The sequence below is a fragment of the Podarcis raffonei genome, chromosome 3 (assembly GCF_027172205.1).
Source record: "Podarcis raffonei isolate rPodRaf1 chromosome 3, rPodRaf1.pri, whole genome shotgun sequence".
In the NCBI taxonomy this organism is placed as follows: Eukaryota; Metazoa; Chordata; class Lepidosauria; order Squamata; family Lacertidae; genus Podarcis; species Podarcis raffonei.
The window spans coordinates 53,666,208-53,691,442 of NC_070604.1; the positions used below are offsets into that span (position 1 = coordinate 53,666,208).

Genomic DNA, 25,235 nt, shown 5'->3' on the forward strand with positions numbered 1-25,235 from the left:
GGAAAGCTTTTAACGCTGCTTCCAGAATATGCTAAAGTGTGGAGGAATAAATGATGATGATAAATGTGCTTTTAACGAAATAGAACAACCACTCAAGATTCACTGCTCCATGCAAAGGAAAACTTAAATTTCCTAAGGTTTCAGAGATAAGGGACACCTGGAGCCCGAATCCCCCCCGCATTTCCCTCTCCTCATTTTAACTGCAACCTCGCTCCCTGACATCCTGTATCATTTCCCCACCTTAATAAATAAAAAGTATCCTCAAATTCCCTTAATAGAGAGTGGATCCATTCGCTCATCTCTTCCCCCTGGTGGCCATAAAACAATAGTGCATAGCAACCGTGGTATGGATAGCGGAACAATGGGGGTCGGGGGAGAACCATACGTTGCTTCCACCTGTTCCAAGGTGGAAACAGCCCCAGCGCAGCCCCTGAAAAATCCGGTCTTCGTCGCTCCATTTGCAAATGTCATCTACTGTATATAGGACTTCTAAATAAGACCCCAAACAACCTTCATGGAGCAGAAAGGCTATTCTGCTTAAACTGTCCCTTCCTCCCAGACAAAGTTAAGGACTAAATTGCAAACGGAAGCCTTGAACTCATTTGATTAGCAGACAGGCGGTTTGCGCTGTCTCTGAAAAACCTGTGTTAGGAAGAACAGGGGCTCGTGCTGTACGGAAACATTTGGGGGGCGGCGGGACGCCTACTGCAAAATCCTGTGTTTTCCCCTTTATTGCTATGGCCCTCTCTCATTTCCCTTACGAGGAGCAAGTAAAAATGTCTATGCAAGATACGCCTTTCTAAATTTGTGTATACAGTATCTGCAATTACATGCCCAAAGAGAACCATGAATGACAACAGCTTTAAAACCGGAGGTTTATATTGGCTGCTCAATTTTCTTATCTCTATGACCGACGCTCTACCGTAAGCCCTTTCTCATAGAAATGGGAAACTAGGACCACTTCCACGCAGCCTGAACTTCCGATTTAGCTCTGAACGTTGCCATATGCGGGGAAGGGAATTAAAAAGTGACAAAATGTTATTCCCCCAAAACTATTTAATGCTGCTCCGCCGCGCAGAATATTTCAGTATATTGGCTCTGTGAGACAGAGATACAAATGCTTGCGCGATTGTTACGTTCTAAAGCTCTTAGCCTGTCCTATCTTTTTACGCCTGTTCCCCATGCCGCCGGATATGACGTCACCACAGCGGGCGTAGTTCTTCTTCCGGCGCACATGTTCGACGGACCCACGTGGAGACGGGTGATTTTTTTTCGGAGAAAATGGATTCCTTGGACCGGGTGGTGTAAGTACAGTTGTTTCGAAGCGTTGCGAAGTTTGTGCCTGTAATAGTGGCCGCGTTATTTTGAGGTCGTGAAGAAAATGTTTAATTGCCCCTATAGGTTTGGCAGATATACAGCCTTAGACTGGTCAGGTCCAGTCCTAAGTAAAACCCAGTGAGCTCGATGGGATTTACTTCCAAGGTTTGTTTCTTATTATGGCATAAGCGCTCGCGGACTTACTTAAGCGCGGGAAGCACTTTCTTCATTCCGCGGATACAGAAATCAAGACATGCTACTGAATGACCATGGCTATAGTTTGGACTGCAGGCTTTACAAGTGTTATGACAACGTCCTTTTGTATATGGAAAGCTAAATAAGCCGTTGCCCTACTCCTTTGCTTAGGTGTAGAGCAATGAAATGTCTGGTACTCTGCAGCTATGCTGCTTTATCTGTCAAGAAGCGTATTGTAATTATAAAGGCTTATAAAAAAATGGAGTGCACAGACAGTGTGTGGAGCAATCCTCTTCAGATTTCAGATAAGAGAGCCCATTTCATTAGTCGTTTTAATGGGCGGATCCACCTCTGTGTCTATATAAAGAATTTCTTGTAGGCAGTGTGACCCCAGAGCCATAAAATGCAAGGATGACAATCTGACATTTCTGCATAAATGTTCTTCTCGCGTCAGTCCATCTATCCCTAGGGAATTTTGGTTGCATACTAACTAGTGTTCAGATGACTCCAGATTTGACCAGATCTTTATTCGGCTACATTGTGTCAATATTCTTATTCTTGGTGGTAACAATGCTGAAATGAGGAATTGTTTTATTTGGTTGTCAAAGCATTGGACTTTGAGCCAGGGTGTAACCTAGGCACATATAAAAACCATTCTGAAAATGCTTTTTTAAAAAAAAGCGTTTTAAAAAATACATTGAATTTTCCATAAGGCTCACCATCTAGTGTCACATTAAAACAGACTTTAAAAGTTTTATTTGCAGCTGTATAGCTGAGTCACAGGTAATTATGTGTGCTTGGGTGTGTGAGGTGTAGTTGGGGTGAAAGGACAGCATGAGGGAATTGTTCCTTTGAAACTCCCTGTTCCTTTGAAAGAGCACAACTCCTTTAACATTCATGTTTAGATCCTAACATCCAGCACTATATCATCAATCTGGAGTTCCACTTTGAAAACTTCAGACTCTTCAAAACACTATTTGTGCTGACTTTAAAGTATAAAAGCATCTTAATAAGGCTTGATATTTCAACAAATAAAGATTTGGTTTCTCATGCAGAGGCAGCACATTATTACTGTGGCATTACTGACAAACCAGCTGAAATGTCAGCAGAATAGTAGTTAATCTGTTTTAAACAAAAATTTGTTGTGACATGTCTGTATCAGTATCTTGACTGATTCTGCAACTTAGCTCTAACATGCCCAACATTTCCTTGCTTTTTTCTTAATCTAATCATTTTTTATATGGCTTTTTAGATTGTAGTAAAACTTGCAGCTGAAATACAGCCATTATTAATTAGAACTAAGATCCATGGATTTCAGTATGGCTTCCTTGCAGCTAAATATGTTTAAAACTACAATGGAGTAACGTTTTTAATGAGGTGGCTTCAGCTGATATGTTTCTGTTTTGGTAATGAACTGGATAGTGGAAAACTCAGAGGCAGCAATTGCATTAACTACCCATCACTAAAGTTCTATGTACACTTGCTTGGAAATAAAGCTTGGTGAACTGAGTAAATATGCGTATGGAATTGCATATTATTCTTTTTTTTTTTTGCTCCTTACTAATACGTGATCATTTATATTGACTTCTTTGAAGACTAGTACAATTTTTTTTGTCCATACATTAAAAAGCAGCAACTGTTTAACAGTGTCAGACTAGGATCTGGGAGACCAGGGTTCAAATTCCCACTTATCCATGATGCTCAGTTGGTGACCTTGGGATAGTCACTTTCTCAAACTAACCTACATCATAGGATTGTTGTGAGAATAAAATGGGGAAAGGAGGAAGAACTATGTATATTGCCTTTAGCTCCTTGGAGGAAAGGTAAGTAAATAAATAAATAAATAAATACAGTAATAACTAAATATTAAATATATTTAATAGAGAACACAAAATTATGGGTGGTATTCAACTAATTTGTTGGGCTAGTGCAACAGGACCTCACCATCCCTCCCCTCATGCATGCCCCATGTCGTGCCCAGATCTGCTCTGGAAGGTTGGGGCAATCCCCAGAACAGATGTATGAGGCATGCTAAGGGGAGGATATGGCAAGACGGTTTTGCTGTGCAAGAACAATCCTTGCACTGATGGGACCTTGGGCTATGTTGAACCCAGTTTCTTTGTAGATGTGCTCAAATACTTTTTGAGAGCTGACTCTGTCTCTTATAAATTCCCATGGCAGAAAGCCCAAAACTAAGAGGGCCAAAAGGTTTCTTGAGAAGAGAGAGCCAAAGCTCACAGAAAACACAAAGAATGCGATGCTAATAAAAGGTGGAAATGCAACTGCAACAATAACTGACGTACTCAAAGATATTGTAAGTATGATTGGAATTTGTGTGTGAAATAATGGCTAGAGTTCTGGGTTGTGTGGGAATGTGACTTGGGAGAATACATACTGGGAATGATCTTTTAAGTGAAGTCCTCCAAGCACTGGATTCCAAATGGCCTTACTTCAGTTGTATTTGTTAATGTATGCTTAATCTCTGCCAATTCCAAAATTTGTTGCAGAACACTTGGGGTATGCAGCCCAAAAAATTCTTGTTGGAATGTTGATTCTAAACCCAAATCCACAGCACCTGGAATTATTGATTGTTAGTATATATGGAGGATTTTCTGAAGCTGCTCTTTCCAAGTGATCCTTTTCTGCTTCACCCCATTTTACTCTCCTGATGAATCTATATTTACTTCATTCATTTGGAGGTCTCAGGGTGGTTTACAGCAGTATAGTTACTGCAATAGAAAGAGGTCATATATTTGGACCAAGGAGAAAAAAAGAATAGTGTAATGAAGAGAGAAGAAAGTCCTTTTTTAATTTTTAATTTTTAAATTTATTTTTATTAAAGATTTTCTTGATTTACCAAAGTACATGCCTTGTCTCTTTTTTCAGGTTTTACAGTCTTTCTTACAAATCAGTTACATTTGTTGTGAGACCTTAGTGTTGAGTACAGTATAAGGCTGGGGAAGAAGATGGGGGAGAGGAGGGGTGGGGTGGTGAGGTTTATATCCTTTTATATAGTGTACATGTGGGGTTTGTATCAACATCAACTGAGTAGGTTCTATTTCTATTTGTTTATTGCATTTCCTTGCTAGTGAGAGGTATGGGGGGGCAGGGTGTGGTTGCAGAGCTCCCTGATGGATCGATCCATTATCAGAAACCTGTTGGGAAGCACAGTACACAGTGAAATCCTTCAGGCACTCCTTAATCTGTTTTATCTGTTCAGACAAGCACTCCCCCCCTTCCGTTTAAAGTGATTTGTCATAGAGTGGTTCAACGTTAAAATGTTATCTCTAACTTCTATTTCTTTTTGTAGTATGCGCTGAAAAAGCCCTTTGCTGTACTATATAAAAAGTAAGTGTTTTCCCCAGTTAATCTAATATGAACATGTATGGCATTTAGCATATTTTAAGAGCAGCTAATACATGCATGCATACATACATATGTGTGTGTTTGTGTGCGTGCAGTATTCAGCAGTGTTAGAAACTCAAATGGTATGTCTAGGTGCCATTTCCCCCCACTTTATCTTTTAAAGAGAAAAATCTCAAAGTGGTTTACAACACATTAAAACTTCAAATAAAACACTCCAGAATAAAACAAATTCAAGCTTCAAGAAAAATATTTCAGATCCTTCTCTAAGTAATAGTTTGCTTTCCCCGCATTTATTCAACTACTTAATTTATAGAGCTGCCCCATAGCAGAAATACTCTAGGAAGCCAGTGTGGTGTAGTGGTAAGTGTCAGACTAGATCAGGGTTCAAATCTCCACTCAGTCATGAAGCTCATTGGGTTACCTTGGACCTGTCACTGCCTCTTAACCTACCTTTTGGTTAATGCAAGAAGTTAAGGAAGAACTGCTTAAATGTGGCATGAACTTAACCTATCAGATTCACGGGTAAAGTATGTTGTGATGCCTTCGAAAAGGGCTAGATATATTTATGAAAATTGAGTCAGGAATTATAAATTGATCAAATGGGGCCCCTATCTACAGAAATAGATGTTGGGGGACAACCACCTTACTTGGTTAGTGTGTTGGACTAGAACAGGCATGGCTAAACTTGGCCCTCCAGCTGTTTTGGGACTACAACTCCCATCATCCCTAGCTAACAGGACCAGTGGTCAGGGATGATGGGAATTGTAGTCTCAAAACATCTGGCGGGCCAAGTGTGGCCATGCCTGGACTAGAACAAGGGAGATGCATTAGCTGACCGTGGCCAGTTGCTAACTCACTATCTCAGCTTAGCCTATCTCATAGGGTTGTGTGAAGATACAAGTTGGAAACCGTGCCAATGGCAGGTTTACGAGGGCCCTAGGGCAAGACCCCTCCCTCTGTGGGTCTGTTTCCTCTACCCATTATCATTAGATGCTCCGTGTTGTCCTTGTCATAGCTATCATCTGCTTGCATGCCAGGCAGAGAGCCAGTGGCAGGTACTGCTCCTCACCACCACCACCACCACCTGGGCTAGAGTGAGATGCAGAGAAGGAGGTGGGACATGCAGGTTGCAATGGTGAAGAGGAGGAGCAGGTTGTCAGTGGTCCCCTGTTGGGATGTGGGCCCTTGGCAGATTCCCATTCAGGCAGGTCCTTGAGTAGAAAGAATTACACTGCCCTTGGAAGAAAGGTGGAATGTAAACAGAGTAAATAAGAGCATTTGGTTGATCCTTGATAGAGTTGATGTGATATATTGCATGGGCCTTTGCAGTGCTGCAGCCTTCCTTCAGGGTGTTCTGGACCAAGATTCCCAGTAAGGAGTGCCAATGGTCACGGATAATGGGAGTTGAAGTCAAAACAATTGGAATGCACCTTGTTAGGGGAAGGTTACTGTACTACACTAAATTTAGTTACAGATAGGTAGCCGTGTTGGTCTGCCATAGTCAAAACAAAAAAAATTTTTTTTCTTTCCAGTAGCACCTTAAAGACCAACTAAGTTAGTTCTAGGTATGAGCTTTCGTGTGCATGCACACTTCTTCAGATACTAAATTCTTCAGATACACTAAATTTAAGTGGTGATGAAGCTCTGAACTGATAAAGAGAGCAAGAGTCTTTCAATACAGTGCGCCTCAAACTTCAAAGTCGATCTTGTCACGCCACATATCCAAGAGCCAAAAAACCCCAAACCTTTCTGTTCTCTCTAGAAAAAACATTGCAAGACCATTTGAAGATCAAACCTCGCTGGTAAGTATACAAAACTTATATGTCCTATTGGAACAAATGACCTGTCTTCATTACATGGCTCTAAACAACAAAATAAAGATGGATTCAGAGGAGACTGATATGCTCTGCAAGTATATGGGTCCACTTCATTTTGATTTTCGTAAAACAAACACTGCAATCTTTTTTTTCCTGCCACAGTAATTCTCTTAACAGTCATTCTTGGCTTCTAGGCAGAACTTGTTGAGGAGGAGACAGAGGATCCTTTATGTTTAAATTCATTAATAGCTGTGTTTGATTCTGAAATATTCAAATAAGCAGCTTCCATTCTGTATTGTGCCTTGGGAAACATGACCTATTGTGAGAAGTTTGTGAAATGAGAATATTGTTGCCATAGAATCAACCTGAATGAGGGCTGCATGGTATGCTCAAGGCAGTGATGGGTAAAACAGGAGCAATGTGCAACTCCATTCTGTTTTATACCTTGCTCTATCTCAAAAACTCAGGCAGATAGCAAACATTCACCCAAGCTAAGTTGAATATCTGGGCATTTCCCTAACCTTTTCAAACATAAAATCATTAGGTAAGTGTTGTCAAATGAAAACTTTAATGGGAAACCCCGTTCTCATTTCGCAGCTGGTGTTCATTGGGTATTGTTTATGCATTTAGACGTGATTCTGGAGGATCTGGATTTGGAATGTGAATGCAGTCTCTTATCTGAAAAATGCAAATAACTTTAAAATGAATGTTTATAGTGCATGTTAGGTTTCTTAATAGATGAAGAACATGTGTGATTGATTTCACATTTATTTATTTTTTAAATTAAACCTCACGCCCTTTTAATCCAAAGTTCTAGGATCCAAAGTGCCCCAGACAGTGTTTTGCACAAGGGGTGTGTGTGACTTTTCAGCGCTCCCATTTCAGAAGCACACCCTCCCCCATGCAAAACCCGGAATCTTCCAGATCACTATCATCAACTTTCATCAGCCCCAGGCAGCATGGCCAGTAGTCAGGGGTGTGATGGGTGTTGTAGTCCAGCAGCATCTGGAGGGCCTCAGTTTCCTCACACTTGCAATAAGGCATGAGAGCTTGTGGCTGGAAAGAAAAGTTTGTAACCTCACCTTGTGGGTGAGAGAGTGTCTTGCATGAGAATTACAGAAGCAGTCTGTACAAGCAGGCTGTTCAAGAATCCCAAGACCAAACCCAACTGGATGCACAGACTGGGTTTTCTGGATTGCCACCCAGGTCTCTCCTGCAGACTTTAAATAAAACGTCATAATATTCCAAGAAGGCCAGTTAGGTTTAATCTTGAGATAAGCAGCTAGTTGAGTTTCCTCCTTTGGCAGGATTTTATAGTTGCTCAGGAGCAGAACATTCTTCCGAGGGACTGGCATTCAGCACTGCATTGTGCTTTTTATGTTGCACTTTGCAAAACCTTCAACTGACATCTTTTATTAACAGGAATTTTTTTCCAAGAAATCTGACTGTTCTTTGTTCCTGTTTGGATCACATAACAAGAAGAGGCCTAATAATCTGATAATAGGTAAAGTTGTTTCTTTTTTGTGAGTTGGAAGAAATAGATTGCTAATGTGAGAATAAAAAGATCAGTGCTCTTCTGCTACTTTGACCTCCTTTTTTTTACAAATAAGTTTGGAGGAAAGTAACAGCAGTGTGCTTGAAGGATTCGAAGCAGAATTATGCTTTTTCCTGTTACATAATTTGAAAGCTTGTCTGCTTTTGTAGAGATGTCGGTAGGAGAGCTCTTGGTTCCTCTGTAACTTCATTATACTTTTTCCATGTTGATCCTACACATGGAGAGGAACTGGGATTGGCCCTTTCCCCCTAAGTTTTATGCATGAGACTGAAGACAAGAATGGGCTATAGGGTCTGTATTTTCAAGTAGGAACTCTTGCGCAGCCACGCATGTTGAATCCTTGCATTCCACCAAATGCTTGCAGGTTAGGGGAAGGGCCAGCAGAGGGCATGGGTGAAGCACTGTCAATTCAGCCAGCGCACTTAAAGAAAATGAGGATAGAAATTTTGGTGCACTGATTTGGTTGTGACAAGAAGAGCTGTCACAATTTGTTTAGCACTTCTGATTTGTGCAATACTTTCTATAGTTCATTGCCTTCATCCGTATAAATATTTTGTTGGGGACCAGAACTAGTGGCCAAGGCTATGCAGCGAGTTGGTGGCAGAGGTGATGGAAGTCTTACTGGATTTTCCAACATGCTGAGATGCCTCTCTCAAAGGAGAGGAATGCAGAGTCTGAAATGTATATCGTTTATGAAGACAAGGTTGCCGGTTACTCACAAATGGTTAACCGTTACCTGGCAGTACTTACATCCATATAACTTGTGGTGTTTAAATATGTATACTGTAATCCTATTGTGCATCTGTCTCTGTGCTGAATATACCTATTCAAGGAGAAGATTCGATTCACTTTCTTTTCTTTGGCAGGTCGCATGTATGATTATCATGTTCTGGATATGGTTGAACTGGGTATTGAGAAGTTTGTAGCTCTCAGAGATATCAAGGTAAGATGCTGTAAAACCAGTAGCTTATCAGTTGCTTACCAAATGGATTGGTGGCTAAATATCCTTAAAATGAGGAGTGATGTGGAGAAGTACACCCAAACTATGTATTAGGCATTATTCATTCATTTATTTAAAACATACCTATATTTCCCTTCAGTTCAAAATTTCTAGGACTAAAAAAAGGCAATATAAACCGTTAAAGTGATCACTGAAAAGAATGACGGAAGCAGGGGAGGGGTGGTTCAGCTTAGGTTAAAAGTCATGGAAAATACAAATGTCTTTGCCTACTGCCTAAATGTGGATATTTAACCTATCGTTTATGCTGTGTGGTTTGTAGATAGTATAGGAATATGAAATTCCTTTTAGTGAGCTCTTGTCACAGACTCTTGTGGCCCTCCAGATGTTACAGGCCTACAACTCTCATCACCCCTGACTTGGCCATGCTGACTGGGACAGATGGCAGTTGGAGTTCAGCAACATCGGGAAGGCCACAGGTTCCCCGCCCCTGACTTAATACCTAGACCTGGCGAGGCTTCTCCATGTGAAATGCTATCAGGCAGTCAGCACAGATTAAGCCAACTAAAATATTTGTACCTTACGATAGCTACGTTTCCCTCTTGCTTGCATTGGGGTTTTGTGTACTTTTTATCACTTATTTCATTGGCAGTTTTCTGAGGTGTTGCTTCTTCTCCCACTGCAACCCTTCACTTTCTAATCTTCTGATTCATTTATTTTTTAAAAAACAAAATAAATAGAACAGCAAGTGCCCTGAAGGGACAAAACCTATGTTGATATTTGCCGGTGATGCTTTCGACATCAGTGAAGAACACAGGAGATTAAAAAGCCTTCTAATTGGTAAGTATTCTTAATTTGCATTTTTTGTGCAGCAGAGTAGGAACTCTTCCAGGGCTGAGTCATGGAAATTTTCATATTTGGGATTTAGCCATCTGTTGGGAGTACTAAAATGTGAAAGTTGATTTCTGTTGTTTTGTAAAGTTATGTGGAAGTTTTATCTTTCGGTCAGTAACCCAGGCGGTTTTGTGGTCATCTGTTCTTTTTTTGCAGCAGGGGGTGGGGTGGGAGAACATTGAGAACTGTCCTCCTATGAAGAAATGAATCTGTAAGCTGAAATAGTTGCAGCCTAAGTTAAAAATCAAGACCCAGTGGATTGCCTGGGAACATCCGATGCATTACGGAAGCTCAGTGAGTGTGGACTTGCTCAGGACTGTGGCAGTTTAAAGATTGGATGCCACAGGACTGTGGCTAGGAAGGCCCTGAAAGCCCTGTGTAAATGTGTGTGTGTGTGTGTGTAGAATCCTTGGCAGATGGAAATCAAGCCTGCAAATATAACTTCAAATTCGTAAGTTTTCAAAGTCATATTGGAAGTCGGTATGATATCTAAACCCCACCATTGGTTACTACTACCCAGTTGCCCAGTTCTTATGTCAGAAGAGAGCGACTGGATGATCAGGGAGATACAGTGGTACCTTGGGTTACAAACGCTTTGGGTTACAAACTCTGCTAACCCAGAAGTAGTGCCTCAGGTTGAGAACTTTGCCCCAGGATGAGAATGGAAATCATGCAGTGGCAGTGCAGCGGCAGCGGGAGGCGCCATTAGTGAAAGCATGCCTCAGGTTAAGAACGGTTTTGGGTTAAGAATGGACCTCTGGAATGAATTAAGTTCGTAACCCAAGATGCCACTGTATTCCTAGTCAGATGGGGGGGTCCTCCTTTTTTAGATAGAATAAAATTGGAATGGATAATTTGTGTTTATTTCCCTGTAGGCAGTAAAATATCGAATTAAAATATTGTTGCCTAATCCCAGTCACCTTTAAAATCTTGCTTTCTATTAACATACCTCATTTCTAGCCCCAGGAATTTTTAAAACTACCCTAGACTATCTTCTCCTTGTGGAAGAAGTGAACAACCTGTGCAAAGTGAGCAAGATAGTTTTCTCTCCCTCTCTTTATATCTGTGTAGTTCTTTCTCTCGCCTTCTTTTTCAGCCCTTCCATTCTTCCCTCTCACCTGGCTTTCAGCATTTTGTTTCTCTTGTCAGTCAGCATTCTTTGGCTCTTCAGTCCCTGCTGGGCTGTTTTGGGGAGTTCCATTAGGTTGTTTTTCTTCTTAAAGGCTTTGTGTGTACTTGGCAACCTTAGAATTAGCTAGAATCTGCTTATACTTCCCTCATGTGATTACGCAGTACAGTTTTGGCTGCAAAATTTTGCGAGCAGGAGAAGATTAATTGACTATGTAAAGGCAAAAGAATATGAGGAGCAAGAATTTTTTTCCATGAAATCATAAAGGAGTAGACTGGATTTTCTACAGTTTGACCTAAGTGGAACTGTTATTTATCTGACTGGTGAAAAATAAACATTTTGCTTTGGATTTCAGCTAAAAGTAAATGGCTTTTAAAAAGCCACTGCCCTTGTAAATATCACATTCTGCTTTTAGCCCACAGGGAATATCAAGCATCAAATAAACTCTTACCAAAGCTATGTAACCACATCAATGTTCTTGGTAAACAACTAGGTTTCTGTTGACTTGCGAGCCATTGGCCGGTTGTGGAGTTTGCCCATTTGAGTCATGTGACATTGCTGCTGAGGGAGCACAGGGGTTGGGAAAATGAGGTCATAAGTGTTATGCTAGAACAGGAAAATTCTCCTGGCCCCTTTAAATCTTTTTTTAGGGCATGTGTGCTAGTTATACATGTGACATGGCTACAGTTTCCAGAAGCATATTGAATTTGAGACAGTTTTCTGACACTCCCTCTCTTCCTACTTTAAATAAAAGCATTGCATTCTGACAGATTGTAAATCAGTTTTGTGTGAGAATTAGTTCCTCTCCTGTGACAGCACTGATTCATTAATCTGTTGGCATATTCGGAATGATATCAATCAGGAGCAAGATGAGGAATAGTTGAGCACAACCAAGAGAGATGTCACTCAAAGGAACATTACTGGGTTCTGAGGTGAACTCAAATGAAGTGAGTCCAAGAGTATCTCTTCTACTATCGATGTGCAGGTTCCTCCTCTTCCCCACCTGGATAGAGAGTCAATCAGACAGGCACCAGCCACCTGTTCTGGATCAAGGGACCCCCATCCATTTGGTGTAGTGTGTTCAGATTTGAAGCACCACATGTGCAACCCTAGGCACTAGAGCAGTGTTTCCCAAACTTGGGTCTCCAGCTGTTTTTGGACTACAAATCTGGTCATCCCTGACCATTTGTCTTGCTAGCTAGGGATGATGGGAGTTGTAGTTCAAACAAGCTGGAGACCCAAGTTTGGAAAACACTACACTAGAGGGATTTTATCCTGAAGCACTCTTATATGTGAGCAGCCTAAATCTGTATATAAACAGAATTAAACGGCTCAGGACTGCAGTACCTCAAGGACCGCCTCTCTCCATATGAACCTGCCCGGACTCTGCAATCACAATCTGAGGCCCTTCTTCATGTGCCTACTTCACAAGAGGTCCGGAGAGTGGCAACACAAGAATGGGTCTTCTCTGCAGTGGCTCCTCATTTGTGGAATGCTCTTCCCAGGGAGACTCACCTGGTGCCTTCATTCTACACCTTTACGTGCCAGGCAAAAATGTTCCTCTTTAACCAAGCCTTTGGCTAATTAACATCCCATACTCTTTTAAATGGAGGGACACGGGTGGCACTGTGGTCTGAGCCACTGAGCCTAGGGATTGCTGATTGGAAGGTCGGCGGTTTGAATCCCTGCGACAGGGTGAGCTCCCATTGCTCAGTCCCAGCTCCTGCCAACCTAGCAGTTCGAAAGCATGTCAAGTGCAAGTAGATAAATAGGTACCACTCCAGTGGGAAGGTAAACAGTGTTTCTGTGCTTAGTCATGCTGGCCTGGAAAAACTGTCTGTGGGCAAACATCAGCTCCCTCGGCCAGTAAAGCGAGATGAGCACCGCAACCCCAGAGTCATTCATGACTGAACTTAACTGTCAGGGGTCCTTTACCTTTACTCTTTTAAATGTGTTTGCAGGACGGGATGGGGAGGGTGGGAGGTTATTGATTGGAGGGGGGTTGTTTCTTGTTTTTATTGTGTATTTTGTGTTTTTCTCTTATATTTTTATGTTGTGAAATGGCCTGAGATCTATGGAGGAAGGGCAGTATATAAATTAATAAATAAAACAACCCTTTTGGATAGGAATTGTATTGTTCCACACAACCTTTTTATATTCAAACATAACTGCATCTTCTGAGCATGTGTGAAACTGCTCAGTTTAATCAAAGGTGTCGACCAATATGCTCTTTCAATGTGCATAACTTCTAAGTTTTAGCAATATGGCTGGTTATAGCTCACAGACGGTTGGTTTTGGAAGAGCACGAATTGTTAAGAAAGCAAAAGGGGAAGAAACTGGCAAGAACTCGGAGAATAACGTAATAGAACAAAAAGAATTTTCAGAAACTTAGCACCTTTATGTGGATTTTGATTTAGCAGTGTTCCTGTTGCTATAGAACTTTGGACTAGTGCCAGTTTAAAGATTGGATGCCAAAAACATAGGAAAATAATATTTCAAAAGCTACCCACATAGAACATCAGTCATGGGCAGAGAAAGCTTGACACTGAAATGTCAAGAAAATATTTTCTCATTTCTTCAGTTAGAAATCTGTTATTTCAAAAGGATACATGTGAAAACGTATTAAACTGATCACTGGTATATTTGCACTTCATGCTTTTGGTTTGGCTGAAATAACCAAGGAAATGACACTGAGAAAAATACAGTTGACTCTGGAAGCTAGAAGAGAACGGAACATTTAGCACTATGGTACTTTTTAAATTGCAGTACTGAGACTTGTTTTTGTTAACATGCCTTGTACTCTGCTTCAAGGCCACGTTCTTTCTGTGTTCCTGGCTGAAAGTATAGTTCAAATCCTTCTCTCACAAGCTAAATGCGGCCTCAGAAGAGTGTCATGGTCTATTCCAGTTGAACAGTTATGCATACATCCCAGCACAGGTGACTTTGTTCTAATGTGTTGCTACTGCACAATACTATGCAAAATTGTTAAGGGCCGTTTGAAAATAATCTGGGCATACCTGTCCTGCATAATTTCAGAAGTTGTTGGTTCAGGGTTGCTGATCTGAACTAGCAGCCCTTATTTGTACGGATAAGAAATTGCAGAATGTTCAAGTCGCGCTCTCTACCTTGAGTTTATGGCTCTTTGTTTGGCAGGGAATGCTTCATTCTAAGCATCCTCTTAATGTCTCCAACTCTAGTCACATTTTGTTTATATTAATTCAGAGATATTGTTTTAATTTTATCTTCTCTCCTCACCCTCTAAAAAGAAGAAGTTAATATTCCTAAAAGAGGGATAGTCGGTGTAACTCAGATGTTATTGGACTACAGTCCACATCAGCCCCAACCATCATGGTCAAGTATGATGGTAACTACGGTATAATCCAGTAAGATCTGGAGGGCATCACATTGGCTCTTCTTGTCGTGACACAAGCTGGAATTGAGGTTCAATTGGAGCGTCGTCTTAAAATGTACATATTGATAGTTGTTGGAGGAACTCAGTGCTCAAGATGAGATTTCATTTACAGTGGGTTTTACATCTTTGATATGCCTTGAAAATGAGCACATACAGATGGTGCCCTAGGTTAGGTTGGGAAAACGCCTCCAATTTAACATTTTGAATCTATTGTTTACGGTGCATAGATAGGTCTGTGCAGTGATTATGTTTGTCCTTGGTATCAACAAGCATAGACCAGAGATCTCTTACTTGTGCTTTCCCCCCTCATCCCTAAGTCTCAAGGAGGTATGAGCTTTACAGTAGTAATTGTGTTAACATCTTCTGATCATAATGACTATATAAAAATCATAAAATAGCTTTTGTGTTTCTGTTAAGTTTTACCATGTTTGATATCATTTTGTAGACCCAAATATCTTGAATATGTTTTGTTTCATTTATGTTTTACATAACTTGCACTATTAATAACAGAAATGCGTCAGGGCTGGGAGGCAATTCTCCAATTTGGTTGTTATAATTAGTGCCAAACATAGGGGGTGAGGGAAGTACTGTTAATCAGCCACTGCTAACTCTTATTTTCCATAACGCATATCTCTTGCAACCTCAAAATTGTCCACTAGTGTCAGCTGTTTGGTGTGTGTGTGTGTGCGAGAGAGAGAGCGAGAGAGAGAGAGAGAGAGAGAGAGAGAGAGAGAGAGAGAGAGAGAGAATCAATCTATTTTGAAGTGAGGTATTGTTTTCTGTTCTTTCAGTCCTAATTTTCACAAACATTGAAATATGTGGAAAAGCACTATTTTAAAGATAAAAGTGTATTTTGAATCCTCCTGTTTTGGTTGTTGCATGTGCACTGTTTGACCTGAACTGTTTTGGCCTAGTGGCTCAAAAAAATATTTCTCTTGTGCCAGAATATTTTGCTGGTTGACAGAATTACACGTCTGGCTGCAAGTGGCGATTCTATTTGCAGATCCCTGATCTTGTTTCTTTTGGCTGTCTAGAAATGGCTCTTGCTCTTTTCCCTCTTTCAGATTTTTTCAGAGGCCCTGTTGTGCCCAGCATTCGCCTGGCAGGCTTAGAACACGTTCTTCACTTCACAGCCATTGATGAAAAAGTCTATATGAGAAGTTACAAGTAAGTCTCTCATTGCCGATTTCTTGCTATTATATGCAATACTAACATGCTTCCTAAGAATTAGATTGTGTGAAGTGCTTTGTAGGATTGAGTTAGAGCAGGCATAGGCAAACTCCAGCCCTCCAGATGTTTGGGACTACAATTCCCATCATCTCTGACCACTAGTTCTGTTAGCTAGGGCTGATGGGAATTGTAGTCCCAAACATCTGGAGGGCCGGAGTTCACCTATGCCTGAGTTAGAGTTATCAAACAACATGAACAGATTCACTGCATGCTATCATACTGGAGCCAGGTGGCTAGCGCCTCCTAGAGGTCAAGGCAGGAATGGCATATTTTCTAAAACATAAAAATAATTTCCAACGTGTTCTGCTCAAACTCTTCAGCTTCCAAATTATTTTGGAATGTGAGAATTTGCCTTTGTACCAAGTCAGACCCAGTGGTCCTACCAGCTCAGTATTGTCTGGCAAGCAGCTCTCCAGGGTTTCAATAGAGAGTCTTTCCCAGTATTACTTGGAAATGCTGGGACTTGAACCCAGGACCCTCTGCATGCAAACCAGATGCTCAGCTATTGAGCTATGGAATATATAGTAAAAACAAAACAGCTAAACGTTTGTGTAAAAATTCTACTGGTGATTGGAAAATGTGACAGTGAATGGTTTTTTAAAAACAATATTAAGGAATGATCATCCTACTAATTTATTCGCCTCCAAACTAAATGACATTTAAATATATGTACTTGCTTGTAAATCTATATGACATTCATTCCAGGGAAGCATATTTTAAGAGCAGAGCTTTAAGTGGCAGACAAGTATAACCTCAGTGTACTTTAGCATTGCAAAGTAAACAATAGCTTGCCCCAACACAGAAAAAGCAGTACTAAATGCAGTGCAAATGGGGCCAACACATGTTGTACCCTGCAAATAGTGATTTGCCTGTGGGAGTAGCTGGTTGGAGAGGGCCACTCCTGTGCCCTTAAGGATGCATGTCATGGGGCAGGGTAGACCCAGTATTTCTGCCCACCTTAGTCCTTCCCCCAAAGTCTGTTGTTCAGCATTCGTGCCCTGTGTTTTTGCTTTACTTAACATTTGCACACCAGCATTACTGAACCAGTCACACAAGCCAGGGCATCAATGGCATCAGGTTCAAAGATGGTAGGATTTGGTTGCTAATGAGTCATGCTGAACTATCAGGATCTTAGTAACTGCTTTCTTCGCAGAAAAAAAGAGCATGTGTGCAATAGTTTCTTATTGGAAGTAAGCTTCCAGCCTGCACAAAACTCTGCAGTCTAGAAAAGCACATTGTCCAGTCATGTTGGTATTGCATCACTGTGGAATGCGAGTGAGGGGGAGGCTGATTGTTGCAAGGCATCTGTTAAACATGTCAGATGAGAAGGCAACTTGTTCTTATCTTTTTAAGAGTACTGTTGAAAAAATCTGGTTGCAAAATACCAAGGATTGAACTTGAAGACATGGGTCCATCGCTAGATTTGGTGATGAGGAGGACCCATTTGGCCTCAGATGATCTTTATAAGTTATCTCTAAGGCAGCCCAAAGCTCTCAAGGTATGTTGGCACATCTTTACACCCCTGAAAGCTTTTCCATAAGAAAAGAGATGTGTAGATTTCTCGTCTTCAATGTTTACCCTTGATGTAATCAGCAATTCGTTGTCTGACTGTTTCCATGTTCTATTACATCATCCATTAAGCTTTGTCCTGTTTTTCCTATGATCTTTAGTAGGTTTTTAAAAGATTCCTTGACATCAGGCATGTTTTGAATCTGCATGCCACTGTTAGGTCTCTAATTTAATTGGAATTATTTGGATGCGGCCTTAATTTGGAAGGTCACTGCTGCTAGTAATTCATATTGTCACTAGTGCTCTGTTAAAGGGCTGTCTCCTCCTGTAACTCCCAAATCACTGCTTCTGGAGTTTTCTGCCAAATGAAACATCATGCCTGAATAGAGTTTTAGTGGGTGGCTCTTCTAAGTTAGTAGTTTGTGAGTTGCATCCAGTCTTGGTTTTTGTCCTTAAATGCAACTGTTTTGAAATGTTACAAGGGATGGTTGCATTATACAAATGCTAGATGTCAGTCTAGAGAAACTGTAATGCTTTCTTATTTTTCAGCCAAAGAAGAAGAAAAATATTTCCCATGATGTCTTTGGTACAAAATATGGACGGATCCACATGCAGAAACAGGATCTGGAAAAATTGCAGACCAGGAAAATGAAGGGTTTAAAGAAGAGGCCAGCTGAAAAGAAGACTGAAGATGGAAAGAATCCAAAGAAAGTAAAGTTAGAATGACAGGCTGCATCTGGACTGAGCACTTGAGCTGGCTGCTCCTTTGATTTATTCATTTAAATGTCATATACTTCTGAAATTTATTTTGAATGGGTTTTCAGGCAAAACTACTTGGTTGTTCCTGGAAGGCAGGGAGGTTTTAAAGGGAGGAAATGAATATGTATTGCTTAATTTTTGGACAAGTTTCTTCTGATAACCACTTGAAACAGATACTGCCAGCCATTGCTTCCAGCAGTGGCTTCCAGCCATTCAGGATGACTTGTTCTACTCTTAATTCTCTTCCCAGCCCCTGTTGCCATTAAGTTTTCAGAATATGGCATTTATGTTTGTGCTTTTAAAGACATTATCATCATGGACATGAGCAGAAATACATCTGTACTCTGGATTTTTTAAAAATAAACATATTTGGGTATTCATCACTGGGAAAGCCATTACCTAGTTCAGTGTGTGTGTGAGATGTGTGTGTGTGTGTGTTTTGTTGTTGTTGTTGTTTAGAGCATCAGCAAATTGGCTTATGGCTGTTATATTGAACTACAAAATTCTGTCTGTATAAACAAAGAATTCCAGGTTGCTTTGACCTTTTCATCCTATCCTTGGATTTTTCCCTAATCAGGCAGTGCTTTGTCTACCCTTGCTATTGCTTACATGATAAGCTAGCCTGGGTTAGAAAAGAATAAAATGTAGAGCCCAGTATTTATACCAAGAACTTTTCTCTTTCAATTTTTTTTAAAGTAATAAATTAATAATAATTGAATGTTTGAATTTGAGGGGTTGGAAGGCTATTGTAACTGCAATATTTCATTTGACTTCTATGGTTTCTTACTGAGATAGTGTGGTTTTTCCAGTTCTGTTGGAACAGTTAGCATCTGAAAAGCAGACATAGTTCACAGGTTTCCCTACTATGGTGAAATGTATTTCTATTTAAACTACAGGAATTGTTTCTAAATAGCCAAGGATGTCAAACTGTCTTACATGCTTCTCAACAAGATGGAAATGTACAGTTTTGATGTACTCCCATTCCTTAAACTAATTGCAGAGGTGTTGCAGCTTGGGTCTTAAAACTTGGGTTATGAAACAAGTTGGCACTTTCTGTCAATTTCCCAACCTTCTATAAATCTCACTCCTGAGGCTTCTCTTTTAGGATACCAGACCAGCGGATCACTGCTCCCCTCTAACTGGTTTGGGATTTCTCTTCTCTCTCCAGAAGATCTATCCCTTCTCACTGAATTGAGACCCAAGTAGAGTCTTCCTTCATCACTCCTGCTTCTCCTTTCTCAAATTCAGCTTCCTAGTTCTCCCTTGTCTGTATGCTCTTAGAAGACACCAGCCCCTTAGAAGACACCCAGCTCGGACACTTCCTTCTCTGGCTGAAAATCTTCCCTCAGGGCGAATTACACACAGCTCAGAGGCTATACTCCTAACCAGCTGAACGCCAGGGACCCAACTCTCAACTGTTTCTCCCTGCCCCCCAAAGTGCTGTCTCCGCCCCCTCTGGCTAGCTGTACCTGCAGCCAATCAGAGTGAGGTTTCCAGCCCAGCACTCTGCAAACTTCCAGACTCTGGCCTACCTGAGCTTTCTGTCACACCAACCTTTCCTCTGAGGAGCTCAAGGTTCTCTCTTCCACCATTTTATCCCCACATCATAGGGTGGTTAGGCTCGAAGGCAATGGCTGGCCCAAGGTTACTGGGTGATTTTAGGGGATATAGGGAGGCTGCAAAGGGAAGGAAAAGCCCTGTTCTGCAAGTGGATGTCCACTCACGCTACATTCGAAGCCACCAATATGAATTAGCACATGTAAATATTATGCAGATCTTTGTCTTTGTTCTGGTGTTCTGTGTTGAGATGCTTTCTTCCTAAAGCTAAGTGATCTTCTCAAATGAAGGGTAGTAAACATCTTGGGAGAATAGATATTGGCTCCTTTAAACCGTAGGGGCCAGTAGCAGCTATGTCACTTTTGGTACTTTGCAGGTGAAGTACTAGCAGCGCTTAATACATAATTTGAAAGTACAGTTGACTGTTTTTTTAAAAATAAAAAAGACCAGTTGAGCATCTCAGTCAGCCGTGCAGCTTTTCACATAATATTTCTTGCTTGTAGTACTTCAATTATCTAATTTCCGTACATATAATACAAAAAAAAAATCCCTAAGGCACATCAATTAAACTCCTGGTGTGCTAATAAAACAGTAATAAGCTTTTAATTTCTTTAAGTGCTCAAGTTGAAGTCTCATTAAAACTCATTTTGCAACAGCAATAAATCATGGCAGGTTATTAGGTAGAATATTAAATAGCCTCACAAAAATGGGCTGCGGGGAGCTTTTCCTTTCAATATCTTAAAACTGAAAACTGGTTCTTTTTAGCCATTTATATTTACTAAACCCAACGATATCGGGACTTAGCACCATGGATTTCAATGGGAATTGTTCCTAAGGAATATGCATAGACAAACTTTCAGGCTCCTAACAAGGTAACAGCTTGCTTGCCCTTAGATTGCAATGATACAAGAGAGCGTCTTACTCTTTCTAACCTTGGTTCTGAAGGGGGAGGAAACCTAGAAAGCAACATGAACGTTGTCTTTTAATTTTTTCTCCTAATCTCTGAGCTTCCATGCCCTGATGAATCTGACTTTTTATTGCTATTAAATACTTTGATCATTAGCATGGGTTGAGCAGACCCATTGAAATGAATGGGCCTATGTTAGCCATGTTGATTAAATGGGTCTACCTTTATAGGGACTAATAGTGGCTCGACCCAAATTTTCTAAAAATGAAATATTGGATATCCTCATTTTTATAATATCTAACACCCTACAATATAACGTACAGTCCAGAACCTTGATGCACTTGTTTTTTATTTGTTAATTGTTTAAGGCATAGGAATGGGGGATTGCATTTTAATGAGAACCTAATTTAGGGGAAGGGCTATAGCCTATAGTGGTCGGCTATCTGTTTTATATGCTAAAAGCCCAGGCTCAACCCCCAAGATCTCCAGCTACGGTTGGGAGTGACAGCTGCATGAAACCTTAGAGTATTAATACTAATCAGTGAGGCTGCACTGTTTTAGATAGATCATTGGCCTGACTGGCTATAAGGCATCTTCCTATGTTCCTAATTCACTTTTTGCCAAAAATATATATACTTGAAACAAATCATAGGTATCCTTTGCACTCCTTCAAATTTTGAGATGTTCAAAAAATACTTATAATAGGAGAAAAGCGCAGTAAAATGCTGCTGAATTTTCACGAGGATTGTGGGGAGAAAGACTGCAAAGTAATACAAAAATTTGACAAACTGAACTGGAAAAATGAGAAATTGAGGAAAACTGCAATAGTGGAATTTGTTCATTCTTACTAAGGCAGGATATTGCCAATAACAATTCTTGAATTGTGTATTGCACTTCTTTGTGCTTAGGCTATGTTGAGTAGCAGCATAATATCAGAAACTATTCCAGCTTCCATTTGACAACGCCTTTGGACAAGTTTCCTCTTGTGATGTGTATTATAGCGGGAATGATTTTTCTCCACTATTAAGTTTCTTGAATAGAGAGCTTTTACTTTGCTGGTGAAGTCACAAAGGGGACGCATGTGGGGATTATGAATAAGGCTTTATGAGCAGTGTTGAATGTGCTTGTTGAATGAACTAGAATAAAAGACTTGGACGTGCTTGTGATGAACTGGATTGTGCTTACATTTCTCCTGGACAGAATATGTTTAAGTTTGAATAATGGATGTTGATTAGATATAAATATTTTTAATTTGTAAGCAGCTAAAATATTTGACTTTAATGCATTATCCTAAAGCAGGTGGCTTACACTTTGGTTTGGTTTATTTGCTTTTTAAGAAGTGAAGCAGCTGCAATGCTAAATGTTTCCTCCTTCTACCGTATTTTTCGCCCTATAGGGCGCACCGGCCCATAGGGCGCACCTAGTTTTTTTTGGGGGGGGGGAATAAAGAAAAAAAATATATTCCCCCTCCCCCCAGGTGTGGGGCTGGGGCGGGGGAAACCTGAGCTTCCCCCGACCCCAGCCCCCAGAACAGTCTGCTATCCGCAAGCCTGGGGAGCCCAGCGGGAACTCCCACGGGCTCCCCAGGCTTGCGGATATCTGCCCGAAGCCTGGAGAGCGAGAGGGGTCGGTGCGCACCGACCCCTCTCGCTCTCCAGGCTTCAGCGAAAGCCTGCATTCGCCCCATAGGACGCACACAAATTTCCCCTTCATTTTTGGAGGGGAAAAAGTGTGTCCTATAGGGCGAAAAATACGGTACTTTGCTTATTGTGGGTGTGCTGTATGTTAATCACAACTCTTGACACTTTTGTATGTGTGAACTACAATGCAGTGGAGCAACTAGCAAATGGTTTATGTCTGAAAAAATGCATTTCATTTGAATATTTTCATGCTAAACAAACTTCTGATGAATATAATTTATTCAGTGCTAGCTTTATCAGGCAATGTCACTGAAAGTTACAGAAAGGTTTTGTTGTTCTATGAACAGGGGAAGGGAAAAATAAATAGGGTAAACTTTTAACCTTAAATGCTAAATCAACAGAACTTGCAGTACTATTGTGGTACAGCTTGGAATAGATTGAAAATAGAAAGAGCAGTGAGTCATCATTAGAGAGGAACCGCTGCTGCCCAGTGCAGAATGAAGAAAGCTTAAATCCCAAATCTGAGGGTTTGATTTTGTCCAGGAAGTGTAAGCCTCAAGTTTGATCTATGTCTTTGCCTTTCTATTGCTAGAACATAAAGACAATAGAACCAATTATATACAGAACATATTTTTTAAAGGTCCTCTTTCAGAGCTGGTGCTACTGGTGCAATTTAGCTCATTTAAGACACGGAAGTTACTAGTCTTACAGGGCACCCGTATTTTCTTCCTTTTCTCAGCCATTTAAAATTTCTAAGCCATTTAGAAAAGAAATAAAAACAATTTGAAAAATCAATAAAAATAATTGGCAATAAATAAATAAATAAATAAAAACAGGAATCCAGTTATACAGCATGCAGTTTCATGGATCAAGGAAGGCATGTGCAAAAAGATATGTCTTTACAGTGTCAAAAGCAAGTAATTGGAGATGCTTCATTTATGACAGACGGAAGAGCATTCCAAAGGCAATGGTGGAAAATCCTTATTTTCCGAATTCTCCCTCCCTCGCTCATGATATTTTGTAGGGTGCAGGGACATGAATAATTTTTGCCCATATTATCTAACTGATCTTACAGAACAATGCAGGAACAAGTGGTCCTTCAGGGCATGTGTATTACTTAATTCAACGTGTGGTAAGCCAGCTTTGTTCATTCTGCTAAGTAGAACTCAAGACTTCTGTCCAAATCCTACCCAAACATACCACTGGCTAGCTCCTACATCTCACTCATGTGAGCAATGTTTATTTTGTAAAGTGGGAACATAACACTAAAAACACTGCTTCTAAGGCAGCATCCTGTATATCAAAGGCCCTTCTAACGAAGCATCCTGATTCCAACAGAAGCCAGAACACAGAGCATGAAGGTAATGGACCTTCTTCCTGTTTGCAGTTATTTTCATCCCTCGTCCTCTGTGCTTCCTTGTTAACAATCCACCCTCTTCTGCAATGGTGGCAAACCTTTTTCATTACCTTCTGGGCAACCTTCCAAGTTGCCAGTGGGGGGCGAGGCCAGAGACAAAAGTGGGAGAAGTAACAAAGGTACATCTTAACTTTGATAGGCTAGTTTCTGCACACACCTCTCTCTAGCCTCTATCCAGACAACTAAGAGGGGTTATCAGAGTTCAAGGGCACATTCTAGCTAGGAAAAAACAGTCAAGAAGGGCTGGCGAGAGGTGTGGCCTGGAGAGGATAAGTTACTGAGAAGGGGGTGTGGCCTTGGGAGAGGCTGAGAAGGGGTGTGGCCTGAGGGTCAGATACAGAGACCCAGAGGGCTGCATTTGGGCTCTGGCCTGAGGTTGGTATTGGAAGGACCACTTACAATTTACATCCGATCACACGTTTAACTTAGTTTGATACTAACCTAGGGACCTTCACTCCATCTTGTGTCAACAAGTTCTATAAGTTAATTAAGTGTTGCATGAAGGAGTACTTTCCCAAATCTTTTCATTTATTTTTTGTGTATTATGAGCGTGAAAGGCCTGGTTCACACACCGTGTTGAAATGTAACATTAATTAAACTGTGGTTTAGCATGTGTGAACACACTGCCCCTTCCCCACTCTTGGAGCAAATAAGCTGCCTGGGGAAGGGAAAACACCAGAGGCTGACTTCTTGTGATGGGCAAACTCAGACTCATGGTTTGTTCATCTCCAAACAAGCCATGAGTGGTAAACCAAGGTTCGTGCTTGTTATGAGAGGAGGAGATGTTGGCAGCATTTGTCCAAATGAAGAGATGCCTCTGTCCTCTTTGGACATTAACATTTTGTGTTATCTGGACCCTGATGCCTAATACCCCACTTCCAAGGTAGGGGGGGTGGAAACTCAAGTGGTCGTTGCAGGATTGTTTAACTTATTATTTGAGACTGCTTTTCCTGTGGTCTGTTTTCCAAAACCTTTGTGAAAGGACTTTCTAGGATCATGCTTTTAAGTTGTTCAACTTTTCTGCTTTGAGCTCTTGAGATTTGAAAATTGAAGAAACAACACCGAGTGTTGCTACTAATGTGCCACATCAATGTTACAGAATGGTTTGTTTGTTTGTTTGTTTGTTTCAAGGATGCTTGTCCCAAGCCAAGTAGTGCTGTTAATAGATCTAGTTTAGATTCGTTTGTTTCCTGTAGCCTAAACTTCGCTTGCTCCTGTAGTTTACAAGTATGAAGGATTCATGTGGCAAAGCAGATTATTCCTGTGGGTCTTTGGTTGATGTGTGAGCAGTACTGGATCCAGATTCATGATAAGCTTAGTAATGCAAAGAGCTTAGTGGGATTTTGAAAAAGGATTAGACATTTATATGAATAATACAAATAGGAGCAGCTAGGTCTCGAAATAACTTGGCGATGGGAACACACAGTAATGAAAGAGTGCAAAAGTGACAATCTTACTGTGGAAATCTTCCTTAAATGTCCTGTTTAATGCTCAGCTCATTGTCTAAAACATTTGGGGTGATACCCAGCTAAGCAGCTCTGTGTGAGTTCTAATCTGTGTTAGGATTTCCCCC

General features: G+C 40.8%; 1 protein-coding gene across 1 annotated transcript; it reads left to right on the forward strand.

Annotated features, from left to right (window-relative positions):
* The first annotated feature begins 1,176 nt into the window (after nt 1–1,176).
* On the forward strand, nt 1,177–18,536 carry RPF2 (ribosome production factor 2 homolog). Its single transcript, XM_053381685.1, has 10 exons — nt 1,177–1,304; nt 3,694–3,826; nt 4,823–4,860; nt 6,641–6,680; nt 8,118–8,199; nt 9,117–9,193; nt 9,949–10,048; nt 15,708–15,810; nt 17,227–17,371; nt 17,932–18,536. The coding sequence occupies exons 1-10, from the start codon at nt 1,282–1,284 to the stop codon at nt 18,106–18,108; spliced, it is 918 nt and encodes a 305-aa protein (XP_053237660.1). The 5' UTR covers nt 1,177–1,281; the 3' UTR covers nt 18,109–18,536.
* Nucleotides 18,537–25,235: the final 6,699 nt, after the last annotated feature.

What these genes read in the sequence shown, in the direction of transcription:
- RPF2 (XM_053381685.1), top strand. Translation starts at nt 1,282, where the DNA reads ATGGATTCCTTGGACCGGGTGGT. An exon ending in GCCTAATAATCTGATAATAG is followed by an intron (nt 8,200 to 9,116) that starts GTAAAGTTGTTT and finishes TTTCTTTGGCAG; the next exon opens with GTCGCATGTATGATTATCAT. An exon ending in GGCAGCCCAAAGCTCTCAAG is followed by an intron (nt 17,372 to 17,931) that starts GTATGTTGGCAC and finishes CTTATTTTTCAG; the next exon opens with CCAAAGAAGAAGAAAAATAT.